Source organism: Pelophylax lessonae (assembly GCF_965119305.1).
Source record: "Pelophylax lessonae genome assembly, chromosome: 12".
NCBI classification, from domain to species: domain Eukaryota; kingdom Metazoa; phylum Chordata; class Amphibia; order Anura; family Ranidae; genus Pelophylax; species Pelophylax lessonae.
The window spans coordinates 139,111,522-139,130,582 of NC_138779.1; the positions used below are offsets into that span (position 1 = coordinate 139,111,522).

At 43.8% G+C, this 19,061-nt stretch overlaps 1 protein-coding gene across 2 annotated transcripts in view; it reads left to right on the top strand.

Moving 5' to 3' along the window:
* POU2AF1 (POU class 2 homeobox associating factor 1) overlaps window positions 1-19,061 on the top strand; it is a 145,908-nt gene that overhangs the window by 117,212 nt on the left and 9,635 nt on the right. For both annotated transcript variants that reach the window (XM_082274426.1, XM_082274425.1), the window contains exon 2: window positions 16,050-16,180. In XM_082274426.1, coding sequence (XP_082130552.1) covers window positions 16,050-16,180 — 131 coding nt within the window. The remainder of the gene's footprint in view (window positions 1-16,049; window positions 16,181-19,061) is intronic.

Here is a 19,061-nt window from a genome sequence, read left to right on the forward strand (position 1 = left end):
AGTAATTGTGATAGCCTTAAATTCTGTTAATGACAATCTTGTGTTTGCCCACAAATATATTGTAATTGATATGTTTCACAAAACAGTTTTGATTATTGTATGACTCATTCACAAGTACAATACTATCACAATTACACATTGCAGACGCCAGAAAAATAGTTTAAAGAACGTGTCGACTAGCAAAAAACATAATCAAAGAATCTATACAAAGACAACTGCACGTATTTGTTAGAAAACAACAGGCAAAAAAAGACAAACTTTCTAGTGGGTTAGAATAAGCAGACAAATTAATGGTTTCTCTAATTTGTGCAAAATGGACCCAAAATGACTCTGTGGGCAAATCGCAGGCCTATCACTAAATTCCCTATTGCTTAAGATGGACATAAGTAGTTCAATCTGTTGGAGGCTATGGTTGGCGATTGTGTAGAAGTCAGTGCGATGGAATAAACTAAACAGTAAATTACAATTACAGGGGAGGGTGGAGAGCACAGTGGGTGGAGAGCCTGTGGGTCTGGAGAGCACTGGGGAGGTAGAGAGCATGGGGGGGGGGGGCGAGAACACTGGGGAAAATCTGAGAGAACAGGGAGGCTGAAAACACTGGGGGGGGGGGCAAGAAAGCACTGGGAGCTGGAGAGCACAGGGGGGGCGGAGAGCACAGGGGGGCAGAGAGCACTGCAGAGACTGGAAAGCACGGGGGCCAAGAGGACTGGGGGGGGCTAGAGAGCACTGGGGGATTGGAGAGAACCGGGGGGTGCTGTGGAGCACAGAGGGGCTGAAGAGCATGGGGTAGGAGAGAACATTGCAGACGCAAGAACGTGTCGACTAGAAGCCAAAAAAATAATCAAAGGATCTATACAAAGACAACTGCATGTATTTGCTAGAAATCTCAGGCCCATCAGGAAATTCCCTATTGCTTAAGATGGAAATAAGTAATTCCATCTGTTGGAGGCTATGGTTGGCGATTGTGTAGAAGTCAGTGTGATGGAATAAACTAAACAGTAAATTACAGTTACAGGGGAGGGTGGAGAGAACAGTGGGTGGAGAGCATGGGGGGCTGGAGAGCACGGGGGGGGGAGCACAGAGGAGGCTGGAGAGCATAGGGGGGCTGGAGAGCATGGGGGGCAGAGAGCATTGCAGGGACTGGAAAGCACGGGGGCCGAAAGCACTGGGGGAGCTAGAAAGCACTGGGGGAGTGGAGAGCACAGGGGGGCTGAAGAGCATGGGGTAGGAGAGCACATTGCAGACGCCAGAAAAATAGTTTAAAGAACGTGTCGACTAGAAGCAAAAAACATAATAAAAAAATCTATACAAAGACTACTGCATGTATTTGTTAGAAATCTCAGGCCCATCAGGAAATTCCCTATTGCTTAAGATGGACATAAGTAGTTCCATCTGTTGGTGGCTATTGTTGGTGATTAGGGTTGAGCGGACACCTAGATGTCCGTGTTCGACGGGTTCGGCCGAACTTTAAAAAAAAGTCCGGGTCCGTGTCCCGGACTTTTACCGAACTTTTCCCGGACACCGAACCCCATTGAAGTCAATGGGGACCCGAACTTTAAGGCACTAAAATGGCTCTAAAACACCAAAGGAAAGGGCTAGAGTGCTGCAAATGGCAGCAAAACGTAATTAAGAGCATGGCAAGTGCTCTGCAAACAAATGTGGATAGGGAAATAACTTAAAACAACAAAAAAAAACAGAAAAATAAAACAATGTTCTTCTTCATCTCTGAAGGAAGAGGCCCATATGGAGTAGGAGGGAGGTTGAGGTGGTGGTGGATGTGGCGGTGACATAGGCGTGCGCACAGGGTGTGCTGGGTGTGCCTGGGCACACCCTAATCACCTAGGGCACATAGCATTGCCAGTGAGGAGATGGGAAAGATCTCCCTGGGACCTGCTCTGCTCTATTTCTCCTTGCCTACAGGTACATGGCCCCGATACATTACTCTCCCTGCTGGCAAACACATGCATGTGTATTTCAACTTTGGGGTGCACACCTTAATGCAATAGGCTGCGCACACCTATGGGCGGTGTAGGTGGAAGCGGCGGTGGAGGAGGACCAGGGCCGGATTAACAGCATCATGGGCTTGGTGCTGAGGATTTTGAAGGGCCTTAAGGGCCGTGCCTTGCCATGCACCCAGAGGAGGAAGGGTGCAGCCATGCATGCCTAATTCAACATGGGATGCTGTCTCTGAAGCCCATAAACACATCCATGCATCGCCAACTGTCCCTCCTTGTCCGGCCTTCACGCTGTGTGGGGAGGTTCTGAGGGTGCTGCCTGGGGAAGCGAGCATAGAAGCCAGACTTCTGTGTTTACAAGTGACAGAAGAGCGGTAACAGTGAATATGGCCAACCCGGGGCCTATATAAAAGGTAGGGGCCTGGAGCTGCAGCTCCAATAGCCCCTACATTAATCTGGCCCTGAGGAGGAGGACGAGGTAGCCAACACTGCTTCTTTTCAAAAATTTTAAATGAGGGTACACCCCAAAAGAGTGAGAAAGAGCAAAAATGGAACAATGGGTGGGTAAGGTCGGTATCCATTGCTATTCTGCATAAGGTACGGAAAAGTCCCGTGGGATCCATGCCGGGTTCATTTTAATGAACGTGAGCTTGTCCACATTGTCTCTGGACAGGCGGCTGCGCTTGTCTGTTATAACGCCCCCAGCCGTGCTAAATACCCGTTCAGATAATACACTGGCTGCAGGGCACGCCAGCACCTCCAAGGCGTAAAGGGCAAGCTCAGGCCATGTGCCCAATTTGGAGACCCAGAAGTTGAAGGGGGCAGACCCGTCATTCACTACATGTAGGCGTGTGCACACATACTGCTCCACCATGTTGGTAAAATGCTGCCTCCTGCTAAGACGTTCCATCTGAGCTGCTGGTGCTGCTGTTTGTTGTGGCGTGCTGACAAAGCTTTTCCACATTTCGGCCATGCTAACCCTGCCTTCTGAGGTGCTGGCGGTGCCCTGGTTGCGTTGGCGACCTCCTCCTCCTCCTCCTCTGCCTTGTGCTTCCACTGTGGCCCCGCTGTCAAATCTTCAGAAGTATGAGATGAACCCCAAAAACTTGGAAAGGTGGATCTCACACGTACCGACACAGACTATCCCGCAATTCAATTGATCCTCAAAGGTTTTTATTGAATAGCGGAATAGGAAATATGATCAAAAAAAGTGTATGTATCTCGCACGTACACAACCACACTAGGCCCCAATTACTATTGTTTGTACCCCTAAAAGGCTAGGAGTAGGGGGAGTATGGAACAGGCAGCACCCTCAAACCTTCAGAAGTATGAGATGAACCCCAACAACTTGGAAAGGTGGATCTCTCTCACACGTACCAACACAGACTATCCCCCAATTTAACTGATCCCCAAAGGTTTTTGATTAAATAGCGGAATAGAAAATATGATCCAAAAAAAGTGTATGTATATCACACGTACACAACCACACTGGGCCCCAATTACTATTGTTTGTACCCCTAAAAGGCTAGATGAGGAGTAGGGGGAGTATGGAACAGGCAGCACCCTCAAACCTTCAGAAGTATGAGATGAACCCCAACAACTTGGAAAGGTGGATCTCTCTCACACGTACCAACACAGACTATCCCCCAATTTAACTGATCCCCAAAGGTTTTTGATTAAATAGCGGAATAGAAAATATGATCCAAAAAAAGTGTATGTATATCACACGTACACAACCACACTAGGCCCCAATTACTATTGTTTGTACCCCTAAAAGGCTAGGAGTAGGGGGAGTATGGAACAGGCAGCACCCTCAAACCTTCAGAAGTATGAGATGAACCCCAACAACTTGGAAAGGTGGATCTCTCTCACACGTACCAACACAGACTATCCCCCAATTTAACTGATCCCCCAAAGGTTTTTGATTAAATAGCGGAATAGAAAATATGATCCAAAAAAAGTGTATGTATATCACACGTACACAACCACACTAGGCCCCAATTACTATTGTTTGTACCCCTAAAAGGCTAGATGAGGAGTAGGGGGGGTATGGAACAGGCAGCACCCTCAAACCTTCAGAAGTATGAGATGAACCCCAACAACTTGGAAAGGTGGATCTCTCTCACACGTACCAACACAGACTATCCCCCAATTTAACTGATCCCCAAAGGTTTTTGATTAAATAGCGGAATAGAAAATATGATCCAAAAAAAGTGTATGTATATCACACGTACACAACCACACTAGGCCCCAATTACTATTGTTTGTACCCCTAAAAGGCTAGGAGTAGGGGGAGTATGGAACAGGCAGCACCCTCAAACCTTCAGAAGTATGAGATGAACCCCAACAACTTGGAAAGGTGGATCTCTCTCACACGTACCAACACAGACTATCCCCCAATTTAACTGATCCCCAAAGGTTTTTGATTAAATAGCGGAATAGAAAATATGATCCAAAAAAAGTGTATGTATATCACACGTACACAACCACACTAGGCCCCAATTACTATTGTTTGTACCCCTAAAAGGCTAGGAGTAGGGGGAGTATGGAACAGGCAGCACCCTCAAACCTTCAGAAGTATGAGATGAACCCCAACAACTTGGAAAGGTGGATCTCTCTCACACGTACCAACACAGACTATCCCCCAATTTAACTGATCCCCACAGGTTTTTGATTAAATAGCGGAATAGAAAATATGATCCAAAAAAAGTGTATGTATATCACACGTACACAACCACACTAGGCCCCAATTACTATTGTTTGTACCCCTAAAAGGCTAGATGAGGAGTAGGGGGAGTATGGAACAGGCAGCACCCTCAAATCTTCAGAAGTATGAGATTGTGTTCACTGTACCCCACAAAGATTGAGTTCACTGCACCCCACAATGATTGTGTTCACTGCACCCCACAAAGATTGTGTTCACTGCACCTCACAAAGATTGTGTTCACTGCACCCCACAAAGATTCTGTTCACTGTACCCCACAAAGATTGTGTTCACTGCACCCTAAAAGGATGTTGTTCACTGCACCCCAAAAAGATTGTGTTCACTGTACCCCCCCAAAGATTGTGTTCACTGCACCCCACAAAGATTGTGTTCACTGCATCCCAAAAAGATTGTGTTCACTGTACCCCCCAAAGATTGTGTTCACTGCACCCCAAAAAGATTGTGTTCACTGTACCCCCCAAAGATTGTGTTCACTGCACCCCACAAAGATTCTGTTCACTGTACCCCACAAAGATTGTGTTCACTGCACCCCAAAAAGATTGTGTTCACTGTACCCCCCCAAAGATTGTGTTCACTGCACCCCACAAAGATTCTGTTCACTGCACCCCACAAAGGATTTTGTTCACTGCACCCCAAAAAGATTGTGTTCACTGCACCCCAAAAAGGATTTTGATCACTGCACCCCAAAAAGGATGTTGTTCACTGCACCCCAAAAATGATTTTGTTCACTCCACCCCAAAAAGATTGTGTTCACTGCACCCCACAAAGATTGTGTTCACTGCACCCCAAAAAGATTGTGTTCACTGTACCCCCCAAAGATTGTGTTCACTGCACCCCACAAAGATTCTGTTCACTGTACCCCACAAAGATTGTGTTCACTGCACCCCAAAAAGATTGTGTTCACTGCACCCCAAAAAGGATGTTGTTCACTGCACCCCAAAAAGGATGTTGTTCACTCCACCCCAAAAAGATTGTGTTCACTGCACCCCACAAAGATTGTGTTCACTGCACCCCAAAAAGATTGTGTTCACTGCAGCCCAAAAAGATTGTGTTCACTGCAGCCCAAAAAGATTGTGTTCACTGCAGCTCACACACAGAAAAATGGATGTGGATCACTGACACCTGCCTATCTCCAATCCCACACCACACAGCAATATCGATTGTAGTTTGTAGAACACAGTTTCCCTAAAATTCAGCAGACTCTGTCCCTAACAGGATTGAGAAGAGATCGTAGATCAGGATTGAGTGCAGATTCACCCCACCCCCCACACAGCAATATCGATTGTAGTTTGTAGAAGACACTGACCCTATAATTCAGCAGACTCTATCCCTAAAATGCCTACAACTCGCCCTGCCTAAACACTCCGACCTGTCCCTCAATTCTATCCGGACACAAATGGTTTTTTCCTGCCTATCTTTCCCTAATCAGCAGCCAGCACATTGATGTGTGCTCTGTCCCTTAGCTAAGCAGCAGAATGACGCTGCTGCGGCGGCTGCCTCGAACTTATAAAGACTTGGTCACATGCTTCAGACGGCCAATCACAGCTACTAAGACATTTGCAGGCATGGCTGGGATGGCTTAAGGCACACCAGTTAAACGATTGTTGATTGGCTGTTGAAAGCCCGCCATGAAAAGAGCGCCAAAGCATGCAAAACCCGGAAATAAAACGACCGAACACGGATTTTTACCCGAACATACAGTAAAGTGTCCGTGTCCGTGTTCGGGTAAAAAAAATCCAATTATTCGGTACGAACACGAATAATACAGTCCGTGTTCGCTCAACACTATTGGTGATTGTATAGAAGCCAGTGTGATGGAATAAACTAAACAGTAAATTACATTAATAATTTCCCTTTGGGATTAATAAAGTATTCTGAATCTCAGAATGAATTTGTGTTTTGCCTGCATTTTCCTTGCTCCTTGAGGCCGGCACCTGGAACATTAGGGGCCATAGGATCACACCCAGAAGGCTTGGAGCACCACTGATGGTTTGATCTACAATAAATAAAATATGTATTATACTTTTCATTTATTATACTTTCCATTTTTAAATAAAACATGCTCTGCTTCTATTGGCCTTAAAAAAACTGTAAAAATATTATACATCTAAAGCAGGAGTCTCCAAACTATGGCCCTCCAGTTGTTCAGGAACTACAATTCCAATTCGTGAAATTTCACTGTGCAAATAATACCCAATATCACGTAGATAAAATTTAAAAAAAGTATTTTTGCTTGCTCATGGCTGGATGATCCAAATCAGCACAGCTTCACCTCCTTCTAGACTCTGAGGAAAATTCCCTTGCAATGTAAACAGTCTATTTGCCTTTAGTAAATCAACCCAAGACTGCCAGCTTCCTGCAACTTAAATCTGGGAATTTCATAAGTCTGGTCAGTACTCCAAGACGCTGATGCAAGCTATAGAATGCTTTTTGCGCTTCAAATATATTTAAGAATGAATTATGTTGCTAGGTGCAGATAAGGAAAATAATGTGATTTTTCTAAATGTATTATATCGACTACAACACCTGATCCATTGATTGGAATTCTTAACTTCAGTTACCCTCATGTTAGTCAATGACCTTGGTAGTTTAACCTATTTGTTCAGAAAAGATATGGAAATATAAAATGTTTTATATGTTTGTTCAACATACTGGTCTTTATGTACAGTATTTTTATGACTTGAAAATCAGATCTCTTTACTTGGACTATAGACATAAAATAGTACAGGTGTGTACAGGGTATTATATCTAAATAATATATAATAAATAAAAAAAGGCCTTTCAGAGTATGCTCATGTAAGTTTTAGTTGGAATGTTTTAACCATCTAAAAAAAACACTGCATTTATTTTCTATGTCATTAGCATTATATAAAATGAATTCCACAAATTGCTAGAGTATCTTAGTAAATCAGACCATAAAAGGGCCAAAATGCTGACAGTCTACAACTCTTTCCTGCATACTACCTTACCTGATTTTTTCCTGTGTTTGAACTAGTGATCGACCGATATCGTTTTTTTCATTGCCGATACCGATACTGATATTTTGGCCATCGCGTATGGATATTGGCCGATATTTTCGCACATTTAAAAAATATATATATATTTTTTTTTACTTTACAGGTACTCTTGTGGAGGGATCTGGGGGTCTAAAAGACCCCAAACCCCTCCTCTGCACTTAACCACTTAAGCCCCGGAGGATTTTCCTGCTTAACGACCAGGGGGTATTTTGCGATTCGGCACTGCGTGACTTTAACGGACAATTGCGCAGTCGTGCGACGCTGTACCTAAACGAATTTGACGTCCTTTTTTCCCCACAAACAGAGCTTTCTTTTGGTGGTATTTGATCACCCGTGCGATTTTTACTTTTTGCGCTATAAACAAAAAAAGAGTGTACATTTTGCAAAAACAACAATATTTTTCACATTTTTTTATATGAAATTCCCCAAAAAAAAAAATGTAAAAATCAAAATTTTTTAACATTTTCGGCCAATTTGTTTTATGCTACATATGTTTGGTAAAAAAAATCGCAATAAGCGTATTTTGATTGGTTTGCGCAAAAGTTATCGCGTTTACTAACAAAGGGAAAGATTTTTGTCATTTTTGTTGTTTTTTTTTTAACGTGTAATGGCGGCGATCTGCGATTTTTTTTGCGGTACTGCGACATTGGGGCGGACAGATCGGACCCTTGACTGACATTTTTGACACTTTTGGGGTTACCAGTGACATTTCTACAGTAATCAGTGCTATACATATGCACTGTTACTGTAAAAATACACTGGTAGTGAAGGGGTTAACTTTATTTGGGAGGGAGGGGCTGTGTGTGTCCCTAGGGGCGTGCTTTCTACTGTGATTGGCTGTGGCTTGAGCTGTAAGGACACTGATCAACGGATCTACATACTAGATCCGTGTGATCAGTGTCTTTACAGCGAGGAGAATGACAGGTGGCTTGTTTACACAAGCTGCCTGACATTCTCCCTCTCCCCCGCCGATCGCCGAGTGACCGGCGGACATCGGGTCCACTGGTCACACGCGCGGGGGGGTCCGTGACCGCGCGGGAACGGGAGCACGCCTCCGCGGGCGCGCGCTCGCTCCCCAGAGCCTCACAGGCGAGCGACGTAGACCTACGTCACTCTGCCTGTGAGGGGCTGACTGCCGCAGTAAATATACTGTGAGCAGTCGGCAAGTGGTTAAAAGCATTCAAAATACCAAGTTTGACTGTTTTAAATGCTGTCATTTTTTTGAGTCTGGCGCCAGTACCCGGAAGTGATCTCATGACATCACTACCGGGTTTTTGCATGGAGACCCAATCAGAGCCGAATGCGGCTTTGATCGGGTCTTCGGGGGCCGTGCAGGCTGGTTGCTCGGGTCTCCCGGTGGCACGGGAGACCCAGGCGAGCTGCGGAAGGCGGCGGGAGGGACGTCCCCTCCCGCTCCTTGTAATGACAGCCGAGCGGCTTCTCAGCCGCATTGGTTGTCATTACAAGACAGCCTATGGACACCAGTCCCCGGGTGATGCCTCTAGCTGCAGGCATCACTCCAGTACATGCACTTTCCGAAATATCGGCAATATCGGTAACCTCCGGGGCCGATTCCGATATATCGGGGAAAGTGCATATCGGCTCTTGATATATCGGCTTTGCTGATAATCGGTTGATCCCTAGTTTGAACTATGTGTGTGGGAAGAAAAAAATCATCATTAGCTTGCATGGCAGAGGCATTAGGCTAGTTACACTAATCAATGCTTTCTTAATAATTGTAAAGACCCCTCATGATCCTTACCATACACTATCAAAAGTGCCTCTGTTTAACCACCCACCCTTTTACTTGTACAGACAGTCCCCGGGCTACAAACAAGATAGGAACTGTAGGCTTGTTCTTAAGTTTAATTTGTTTGTAAGTCAGAACAGGTACATTTACAAGTGTAGCTCCAGCCAAAAAAATAAAAATAGCGTTTTTTGGATAGCATAGGGAAGGGGTAACACCCTGTTTTTCGGTCTGTGCCCGTTCTGAAGATTTCATCTCACTTTCTGTTCCTATGACAATTGGATTTTGAAAATTTTGGGTTGTTGTGGAAACAAGGATTGGTGATAAAACTTCAGTGGAGACACTTTTTTCCCATGGTATCTCTTACAGGAGTGAATTTCTCTTCCTAGGGGGAAATTTCCTTTCACTTCCTGTTGTCTCCCTCCATTTGTCGTTTGTAAGTTGGATGTTTGTAACCCGGGGACCGCCTGTATATGTTTAGTATTGTTGTTGTGTTCTATGGTACATATTTATACATTTTTCATATGGTGCTGTTCAATGTTTATTCCTTTATTACATTGCTGAATTCCTTGAATACTAAATAAAGAATAAAAAAAAAAAAAAAAAAAAGAGTGCCTCTATTATACAAGCCTTTGGCCCCTTTCACGCGAACGATCCGATCAGATCCACCTGTCAGTTTTTTAGGCGGATCTGATGGGATCCTCCATGCATCCCTATGGGGCAGCGGATGTCAGCGGAGACATGTCTGTTGACACCCGCTGCCATCCGCATCCGATCCTGTCTGTGAAATCCGGACAGATGGAATTGGAAACCCCATTTTCCATCCGTCCAGGGGATCGGATGAGAGCGGACAGGCGGTCTACCCTCATCTGATTCCCCCATAGAGAGCAGCGGGGCTCTGACACCTCCCTCTCAGCACACAGTGCTGTCGATCCGCGGATCGATCCCCGCTGAGCAGAGAGCAGTCTGCACCGCACAGCGGACCGTGTGAAAGGACCCTTTCATGTGTTTCTTTCTTCTACTAATGAGATCTGCTCACCCTATATTTACAATGAATATACACACATGTGCATGCATTTACACATGCTTATGTGTAAGGAACACGGATCTTTGCCTTTCCCTAGTCAAATCACCTCCCCCACAGTGAGAAAGCACAGGCTAGGCACACAGTTAACCCTTTGATGTTAATTCCATCCCAGCCAGTGTCATTAGCACAGTGCAGTGCATATTTTTTTTTTAGCACTGATCCCTGTATTAGTGTCACTGGTCCCCAAAAAGTGTAAAAAGTGTCAGTTAGATGTCCGATTTGTCCGAAATCGCAGTTCCACTATTACTCTCGCTGATCGCCACAACCACTAGTTAAAAAGAAAAAAATATATCCTATAATTTGTAGACACTATAACTTTTGCGCAAACCAATCAATATTTGCTTATTAGGATTTGTTTTACAAAAAAATTGTAACAGAATACATTTTGGCCTAAATTGTTGAATAAATTCTTTTTTTTTACATCTTTATTGAATATGTGGATAGGTTTTATAGCAGAAAGTATAAAATATTGTTTTTTTTAATTGTCTGGCTTTTTTTTTTTTTTTCTTTTTTTTTTAAATTGTCGGGCTTCTCTTTTGTTTCCCCCTAAATTCAGAAAATGCATCTAAAAAAACACAAAATGGATAGACACATTGGGGGAGATCTACTAAAACTGGTGCGCACAGAATCTGGTTCAGCTGTGCATAGTAGCCAATCATCTTCTGAGTTGTATTGCCAAAGCTTAATTGAAAAGCTGAAGTTAGAAGCTGATTGGTTACTATGCACAGCTGTACCAGATCTGTGCGCCCCAGTATTAGCTAGTCTCCCCCGCTGGCTGAAAAGAAGATGTGTTCAGAGGCATAAAACAATAAAACAAAAGATGCTTCAAAAAGCAACAGTTCCTTCACCTTTGTGCATTAAGAGATTTACCTTCCACATATGGAAAGGCTTCTTCACAGTAAGAGCTGTAAAAATGGGTAATAGACTCTATCAAGAACTAGATGAAAGGATTCCTAAATTCTCAAAATATAGCTTGGATACTAACATTTATAGGTAATAACACCAGGGGTAGTTGATCCAGGGAATATTCGATTGCCTCCTGGGGGATAAGCATTTTTCCCTCTGCTGCAGAGTTGGATCATGCTTTACTGGGGGTTTATTTTTCGCTTCCCTCTGGATCAACGGCAGGTATAGGAATATTTATAGAGAGGTTTTCTATTTATTTATTTTTTTCTATTGGGAGAACTAGATGGACTTGTGTCTGACTAGCTATGTGACTATGAGGTCTTGGAGGGATTTCCCCTCACTTCCTCTCCTGATGACAACCAGACAGGAAGTGAGAGAAAATTTGCAATTGAGACAGAGACAGTAGTAAATATCTACATGAAAAAAATAATTTAAAAAATAATAATATACAATTTTTTTTTGGTTTGACATACATGCATTTGCCCTTGTATGTTCCAATGTGAAATCTAGGTCAAAGTTTGCATACTGTATACCTTAAACAGACTTTTTTTTCTAAAATTGCTATACATAGGGTACAGATAGGTGTGGTACTGAAAATGATTTCATCAATGATTTACTGACACTTTTCAAGTAGGTGACAATTTTATTACTAAACTACTTTTTCTTTAACCACACATTTTCATATGTTACTTTTACTGTAGAACAAATTCTTTGTTCCTCTCCCACACCTAACTTCAAAGACATACCAATTTCTTTCCTGTTTTACATATCTGCTGATATATGTGTTTACATAAGTAACTGTGGTTACAGAAACATTCCAGACACGCTCATATATTCAAGAGGCAAACATCCAAAAATACAGACTACAAATTGGAGAAAAACAGGATTTCTGTAGATGAAACATAGCACTGTAGCCAGGGCCGGTGCAAGGATTTTTGCCGCCCTAGGCAAAATAAAATTGCCGCCCCCTGGAAAACATATTAATTTTTCTGGCATTGCAGGACCCTGTAGTGCCCCTCTCCCACCCCCATCCCAAGTTGAAAGGGTTAAAACCCCTTCAGTGACTTACCTCGGCGCTGGGTCAGGCTCCGACTACTCTCCTCTGACGTTGGCGGGAGAGACCTAATGCGCATTCGACCATTAGAGTGCAGTGTTCGGCATATGGTCTGAGCACTGACAGGCTGACCCCCCACCCCTTCAACCTCTGCAGCAATGCTGGCAGCACTCATGCGTCTAGCTGAACCTGTCCTGTTAAACCACTGTATGGTCTTGGCCACCGTGCTGCAGCTTAGTTTCTGGGTCTTGGTAATCTTGTTAAAGCCTAGGCCGTCTTTATGTAGAGCAGCAATTCTTTTTTTCAGATACTCATAGAGTTCTTTGCCATGAGGTGCCTTGTTGAAATTCCAGTGACCAGTATGAAAGAGTGAGAGCGATAACACCAAATTTAACACACCTGCTCCCTATTCACACCTGAGACCTTGTAACACTAACGAGTCACATGACACCGGGGAAGGAAAATGGCTAATTGGGCCCAATTTGGTCATTTTCACTTAGGGGTGTACTCACTTTTGTTGCCAGCGGTTTAGACTTAAATGGCTGTGTGTTGAGTTATTTTGAGGGGACAGCAAATTTACACTATTAGGGTCCTTTCATACGACCGCTCCGATCAGATCCGCCTGTCAGTTTTTTAGGCGGATCTGATCGGATGCTCCATGCATCCCTATGGGGCAGCGGATGTCAGCAGAGACATCTCCGCTGACACCCGCTGCCATCCGCATCTGATCCTGTCCGTGAAATCCAGACGAATAGAAACCCTATTTTCCATCTGTCCAGCGGATTGGATCGAATGGGATCGGATGAGAGCGGACCGCCTGTTCCCCCATAGAGATGCATGGGGCTCTGACATCTCCCTCTCCGCACACAGAGCGGAGAGGGAGATGTCCCCTTCTGTGTTTACGATCCCGTGCTGAGCAGCACGGATCCGTCTACGGAGGCGGACCGTGTGAAAGAGCCCTTATACAAGCTGTACACTCACTACTTTACATTGTAGCAAAGTGTCATTTCTTCAGTGCTGTCACATGAAAAGATACAATTAAATATTTACAAAAATGTGAGAGGTGTACTCACTTTTGTGAAATACTGTACATGATTCTGCGCAGTGCAGCCGTCCTGTAGCAGTAAATGTGCTATGGGGCAGTCGGCAAGTGGTTTAAAGTACTATTTTGGTATGACTTTTGATGCGACTTAGATCCATTGAGTGTAAAGTCAAATCAAAGTTGCCCTGAAATTCGCATGAAAGTCACGCTCCAAAGTCACACTAGAAATTGTGGCTCTTTAGAGACAGCTGAATGAAGCCTCAACCTGTTGGTCATTTTTATTTTAAAGAGGAAGTAAACTCTGCCTTCTTTTTTGCGATTTTCCTCTACTGTGATATGAAAATGCATTTACAATCATTGTACAGTATAATGTATGCACAATCGCTTCTTACTATTACTATTTTTTAGTAGTTTGTAAAAAATGTTTCTTCCGGGATTAGGCTGCGCCATCTTCAGTACTGTTCTCTGATTCAGCTTCAGATGTCATTTCTGCCCTTCATTGTTTCCCCTGCTTAAATCTCGGGCATGCGCGACCGTGTATTATTCAAGCCTCTTTCTCAACCCGACATCACTATGGCAACCAAGCTCCGCTGTGTTATATCTCTTGTTTTGCCGCTGTCATTCGAGGCTATAAGCTGCAGATGATTGCCGCTGACAGAACACCGCTATAGGAGTCTCTATGAAGCCCTGGTTTACTCCCCGTGTGACAAGGGGAGAACCAGGAAGCTGTGAATGAATGCCCAGTCTCGCGAGTCTTCAAAGCTGTGCCGCAGACAGCAGGTATTTTGTACACTGGCGCATGCGCTTTCCGTCCTGCGATTCACGGCACGCTCTGTGTGCTGTCTCCCCATTAACAGTGTGCCGTGAATCGCAGGACAGAAAGCGCATGCGCCGGTGACGTAATCAAGCATTAGGGAGCAGATTTCAAGAAGATTAAACAAGTAAGGAAACTTTTACAGGCAGCAATGAATATCTTTAATAATGAGGATTGCAATGTGCTGAAGTGGGTTTGGAGGGTTTACAACCTCTTTCAAGAGCAATTACAATTACTTTGAGCCCAGGTTCACACTGAGGCCGTTTGGAAATTGTGCGAGTTCAGTTGAACTCGCACAATTTCAAGCTGGCATTTCAGTCTGACTTCGGGGAGATTTCACAGACACCTGTGGTGGTCTATGTCTATGGAAATTGCCCCCCCCCCCCCAAATTGCTAAAAGTAGTACCAATTCAAACGGTGCCATTGCCGGCAATTGGCTCTGATTTGAAATGCGATTTGATAAGTCAAATCGCATATCAAATCGGACCAATGTGAACTAACGTGGGCTAAATAACAGTGCTTGGCCAATCAGCGCTGTTACATTGGGAGTCCGTAGATCTGTGTAAGCTCCAACTCCAGCAACCTATACGTTATGCAAGTCTTTCATTCACTCCCGGTAGCTAAACAGAGGGGTGGTAAAGGGAACATCAGCATTGTAATAGCAGTACAAACATTATGTATATTTGACAATCCAATATACGCTTACTTCATATGTCTGTTTTCACAACTTCCTGATTTCCCTGCATGCTTTGCAGCTTCTCCTCTTTTGTTTACTTTCACTTTCTAAGGCCTTCATATCTCATGGTACCTTGCACCTTGCACCATGACTCGGCCTCCTAAAACACAGCACTTGGGTAGTTCAGCAGGCAGACTCTGTGAAATGTGTGACACAGGGCATAGTGAATGCATGTCACAGAATTCAAGGAAGTAAATGTGAGGAGGCGTTCACAAACTAAGTTTACTAACTTTAAAGCGGAGTTCCGGGCACAGATGTCATTTTTTAATAAACATACCCCCGGGACAGTCAGGGCTAGCACATTCCACAATGGCTAGCCTCTGATCTGTCCCGGTTCGCACTTACCTTTTAGAAGAAATATTTACTTATAAAATTTCTTCCACAGCGTTTCCATCTCTCTTGTGGGCAGCTGAAGCCGGCGCGGTCCTCTTCTGTTTCTTCTTCCGCGTCTTCTTGTCCCAGAATGCGCCGCACCGGCCCCTCTCGTCACCTCCGGCGCGACGCCGCATTCCTCCACAGCTTCTGGGCATGCCGCCCGGAAATGATGAGCGGGGCCGGTGCCGTCGCATTGATTCCTGGGAGCTGTGAAGTTCAGCTCCCAGGAATCATAGCGAGGCAGGAAGTGACGGGGTGAGCCGCGGCTCCGAGGGAGGAAGTACTCTGAGGTGAGTATCTTCGATCTTCAATTGCAAGGTAAGTAAACAAAGAAAAAAAAAAAATAACTATCCAATTCCTTTTCAGGTGAGGCATTCCTAGCGGAGGGGCACAAAAAAAAAATCTCGTTTTTGTGCCTGGAACTCCGCTTTAATATTCAGAGTAATAGGAGTATGCCAAAAATCATTAAAATGCAATGTGGAAATAGGGATATGTTCTAAAATTTTGACCACAGATATGCTTTCAGCTTTGTGTCACATAATTGTGTAAACTTCCTGTTTCTTGTGTATAAAACTATAATTCATTTTCCAGCTGTGACTTCAGAACAACATCAGAATAATCAGACCAGGCCGTACCTTGGTGTGCGAGTAAAGGAACCAGTCAAAGAACTTCTGAAGAGAAAAAGAGGAAGTGCCAGTGGAACTAACACTACAACCCCCCAGGTATTATAATTTATGATATTATATGAGCTTTAAAGTGTCACTGAACCCACATCACAAAAACTATGAATAAATGGTGTATTACATGCTGTTTACATTCACTCAGTTACTATAAGATTTATTTTCTGTATTCTTAAAAAACCTGGTTGATCCTGCTGCTCTCTATCTCCACCAGTAGCGTTGACAGCTCTGCACATGCTCAGTTTTCAGTGAGTTTCTATGTTGAAGATTTCCCCCTATTACATCTGAGCAGCCCATGTGACTATAGAGTCCCATATGTGGGCGTATACACAGTGGTAAATGACAGCCCCTCCCTCCCTCTTCCTCCATGCCCACTAACCAGTTGAACACAATGGGGGCAGGATATTACATGTAGATTGGTGCAGGCTTCACCTCCCTCTTATTCTAAGACATAGACTGGAGGGGCATGATACAGCCTGTGACTGGCAGAAATCTGCCCACACCATGTTATTGCGAAAAAATAATAAATATTTGATTTCAAATATATATTTGTATGACAATTTAAAACAGTGTATTTATATTATTTATGTTTACCCTGTATTCCAAAGGCTGTTTTTTTATTTTATTTTGAACATGTCACCAGCAGCAGGACTAGAAGCTCCTCCTGCTTATGTTTCCCTGCAGACAGACTGGGTGTGTGTTTTGTGTCGCTTTAAAGTTATCTTTTTTCATATAATAAACTAGCAAAGTTTGTTCATTCAGTGTTTTAGGTAAGATTTCAAAGTATTGGTAATAAATTAATGGGCGATGGTGTAACTGGTACTACGTCCAAAATATGTAAAGTCAAAAAAAGGGGGGGGAAATGGGAGAAGAAGGAATGGATATGGCAGACTTTTAAGGCACCCAAATCTCTAGATTAAAATAGTACAAATTTTTAATGATACAAACATCTTAAAACAATATGAAACTCATTGTCACATACCTGACAGCTGAGCCTGACCTGCAGAGGGAAGGCCTCTTGTACAACCCCGGCTCAGGGACCACTGATGTTGTAACAGTGGCCTTGAGAGTGCAGTGGTGTAAGGGAACCGTCTTTATTGTGATGGGTGCAACACCAGGGTGGATCAGAAATCTAGATAGCAGGCATTGGCAGACCATCAGACTCTGGGTTGGTGGCAGCAGGCAGCTGGAGCCAGGCAGGTGTATGCAGAGCAGAAGAGACACCAGATGCGTGGTCAGATGAGCCAGGTTGGTAAAAGACAGTCAGATGCAGGCATAGACAGCAGGCAAAGAATGGTCAGGATACAGGCAGAAATCGGTAATGTGAGTTCAGACAGATAAGCAAGAGACAAGAGACAAAGTCCAGATACCGGCCAGGGTCAGGGTAGGAGAGGTTCAACGGAGTCAGAGGCAAGCCGGGTCAAATACAGCAATACGCAGGATCAGGTTCAAGAACACAGGTAGAGCTGCAGATCAGACAGCAAAGCACTAGCGCAACTGCTGCCCTTATATATGGTATTTGGCACCAACGTTAACATAAGCGTGCGAGCATCCGTGCTTATATTTTTGCGCCTAAACCTAGTACGATGGGCACTTGCGGCATCGCGTTGCGATTGCCTTTTGCGTTTGCCTTTGTTCATTAGCTGTGCTGTGGCCAGCACATCCCTGACATTCATCCAAGGAATACCTCACCCTATAGCTACAAATATTGAATAGGTTACATAGTTAGTCAGGTTGAAAAAAGACACAAGTCCATGTGCCTCAACCAATAGAAAACAAAAAGCAGTTAATAAAAAATAACCATACAATCACATATACACAATCCTATACCCGCAGTAGATCCAGAGGAAGGCAAAAAACCCAGCAAAGCATGATCCAATTTGCTACAGCAGGGGAAAAATTTCCTTCCTGATCCCCCAAGAGGCAATTTGATATTCCCTGGATCAACTTTACCTGTAAATATTAGTACCCAGTTATATTATGTACACCTAGGAAAGAATCCAGGCTTTTTTTAAAGCAATCTAGAGAGATAGCCAGAACCACCTCTGGAGGGAGTCTATTCCACAATTTCACAGCTCTTACTGTGAAGAAACCTTTCCGTATTTGGAGGCCAAATCTCTTTTCTTCTAGACCTAAAGAGTGCCCCCTTGTCCTCTGTGATGACCTTAAATTGAATAACTCAACACCAAGTTCACTATATGGACCCCTTATGTATTTATACATGTTGATCATATCCTCTCTTAATCTCCTCTTCTCAAGAGAGAATAAATTCAGTTCCTCAAATCTTTCCTCATAGCTGAGCTCCTCCATGCCTCTTGTCAGTTTGGCTGCCCTTCTCTGCACTTTCTCCAGTTCCCCGATATCCTTTTTGAGAACTGGTGCCCAAAACTGAACTGCATATTCCAGATGAGGTCTTACTAATAATTTGTACAGGGGCAAAGTTATATTTCTCTCTCTGCAGTCCATGCCTCTGTTGATACAAGAAAGGACTTTGCTTGCTTTGGAAACTGCAGCTTGGCATTGAATGCTATTATTAAGCATATGATCTACCAGAACACCCAGAACCTTCTCCGCTATGGATTCCCCCAGTTCTACTCCCCCTGGTATGTATGATGCATGCATATTTTTAGCCCCCAAGTGCATCACTTTACATTTATCAAAATTAAACTTAATTTGCCACATAGTTGCCCAATGAAACAGTGCATTGAGGTCAGCTTGTAAGTTGGAGACATCCTGTAAAGAAGTTATTCCACTGCAAAGCTTGGTGTCGTCTGCAAAGACTGAAATGGTACTTTTAATCCCAGACCCAATATCATTTATAAAGATATTTAAAAGTAAGAGTCCCAACACTGAACCTTGGGGTACTCCACTGATAGCCTTAGACCATTCAGAGTAAGCATCATTAACTACTACTGATTGGTTT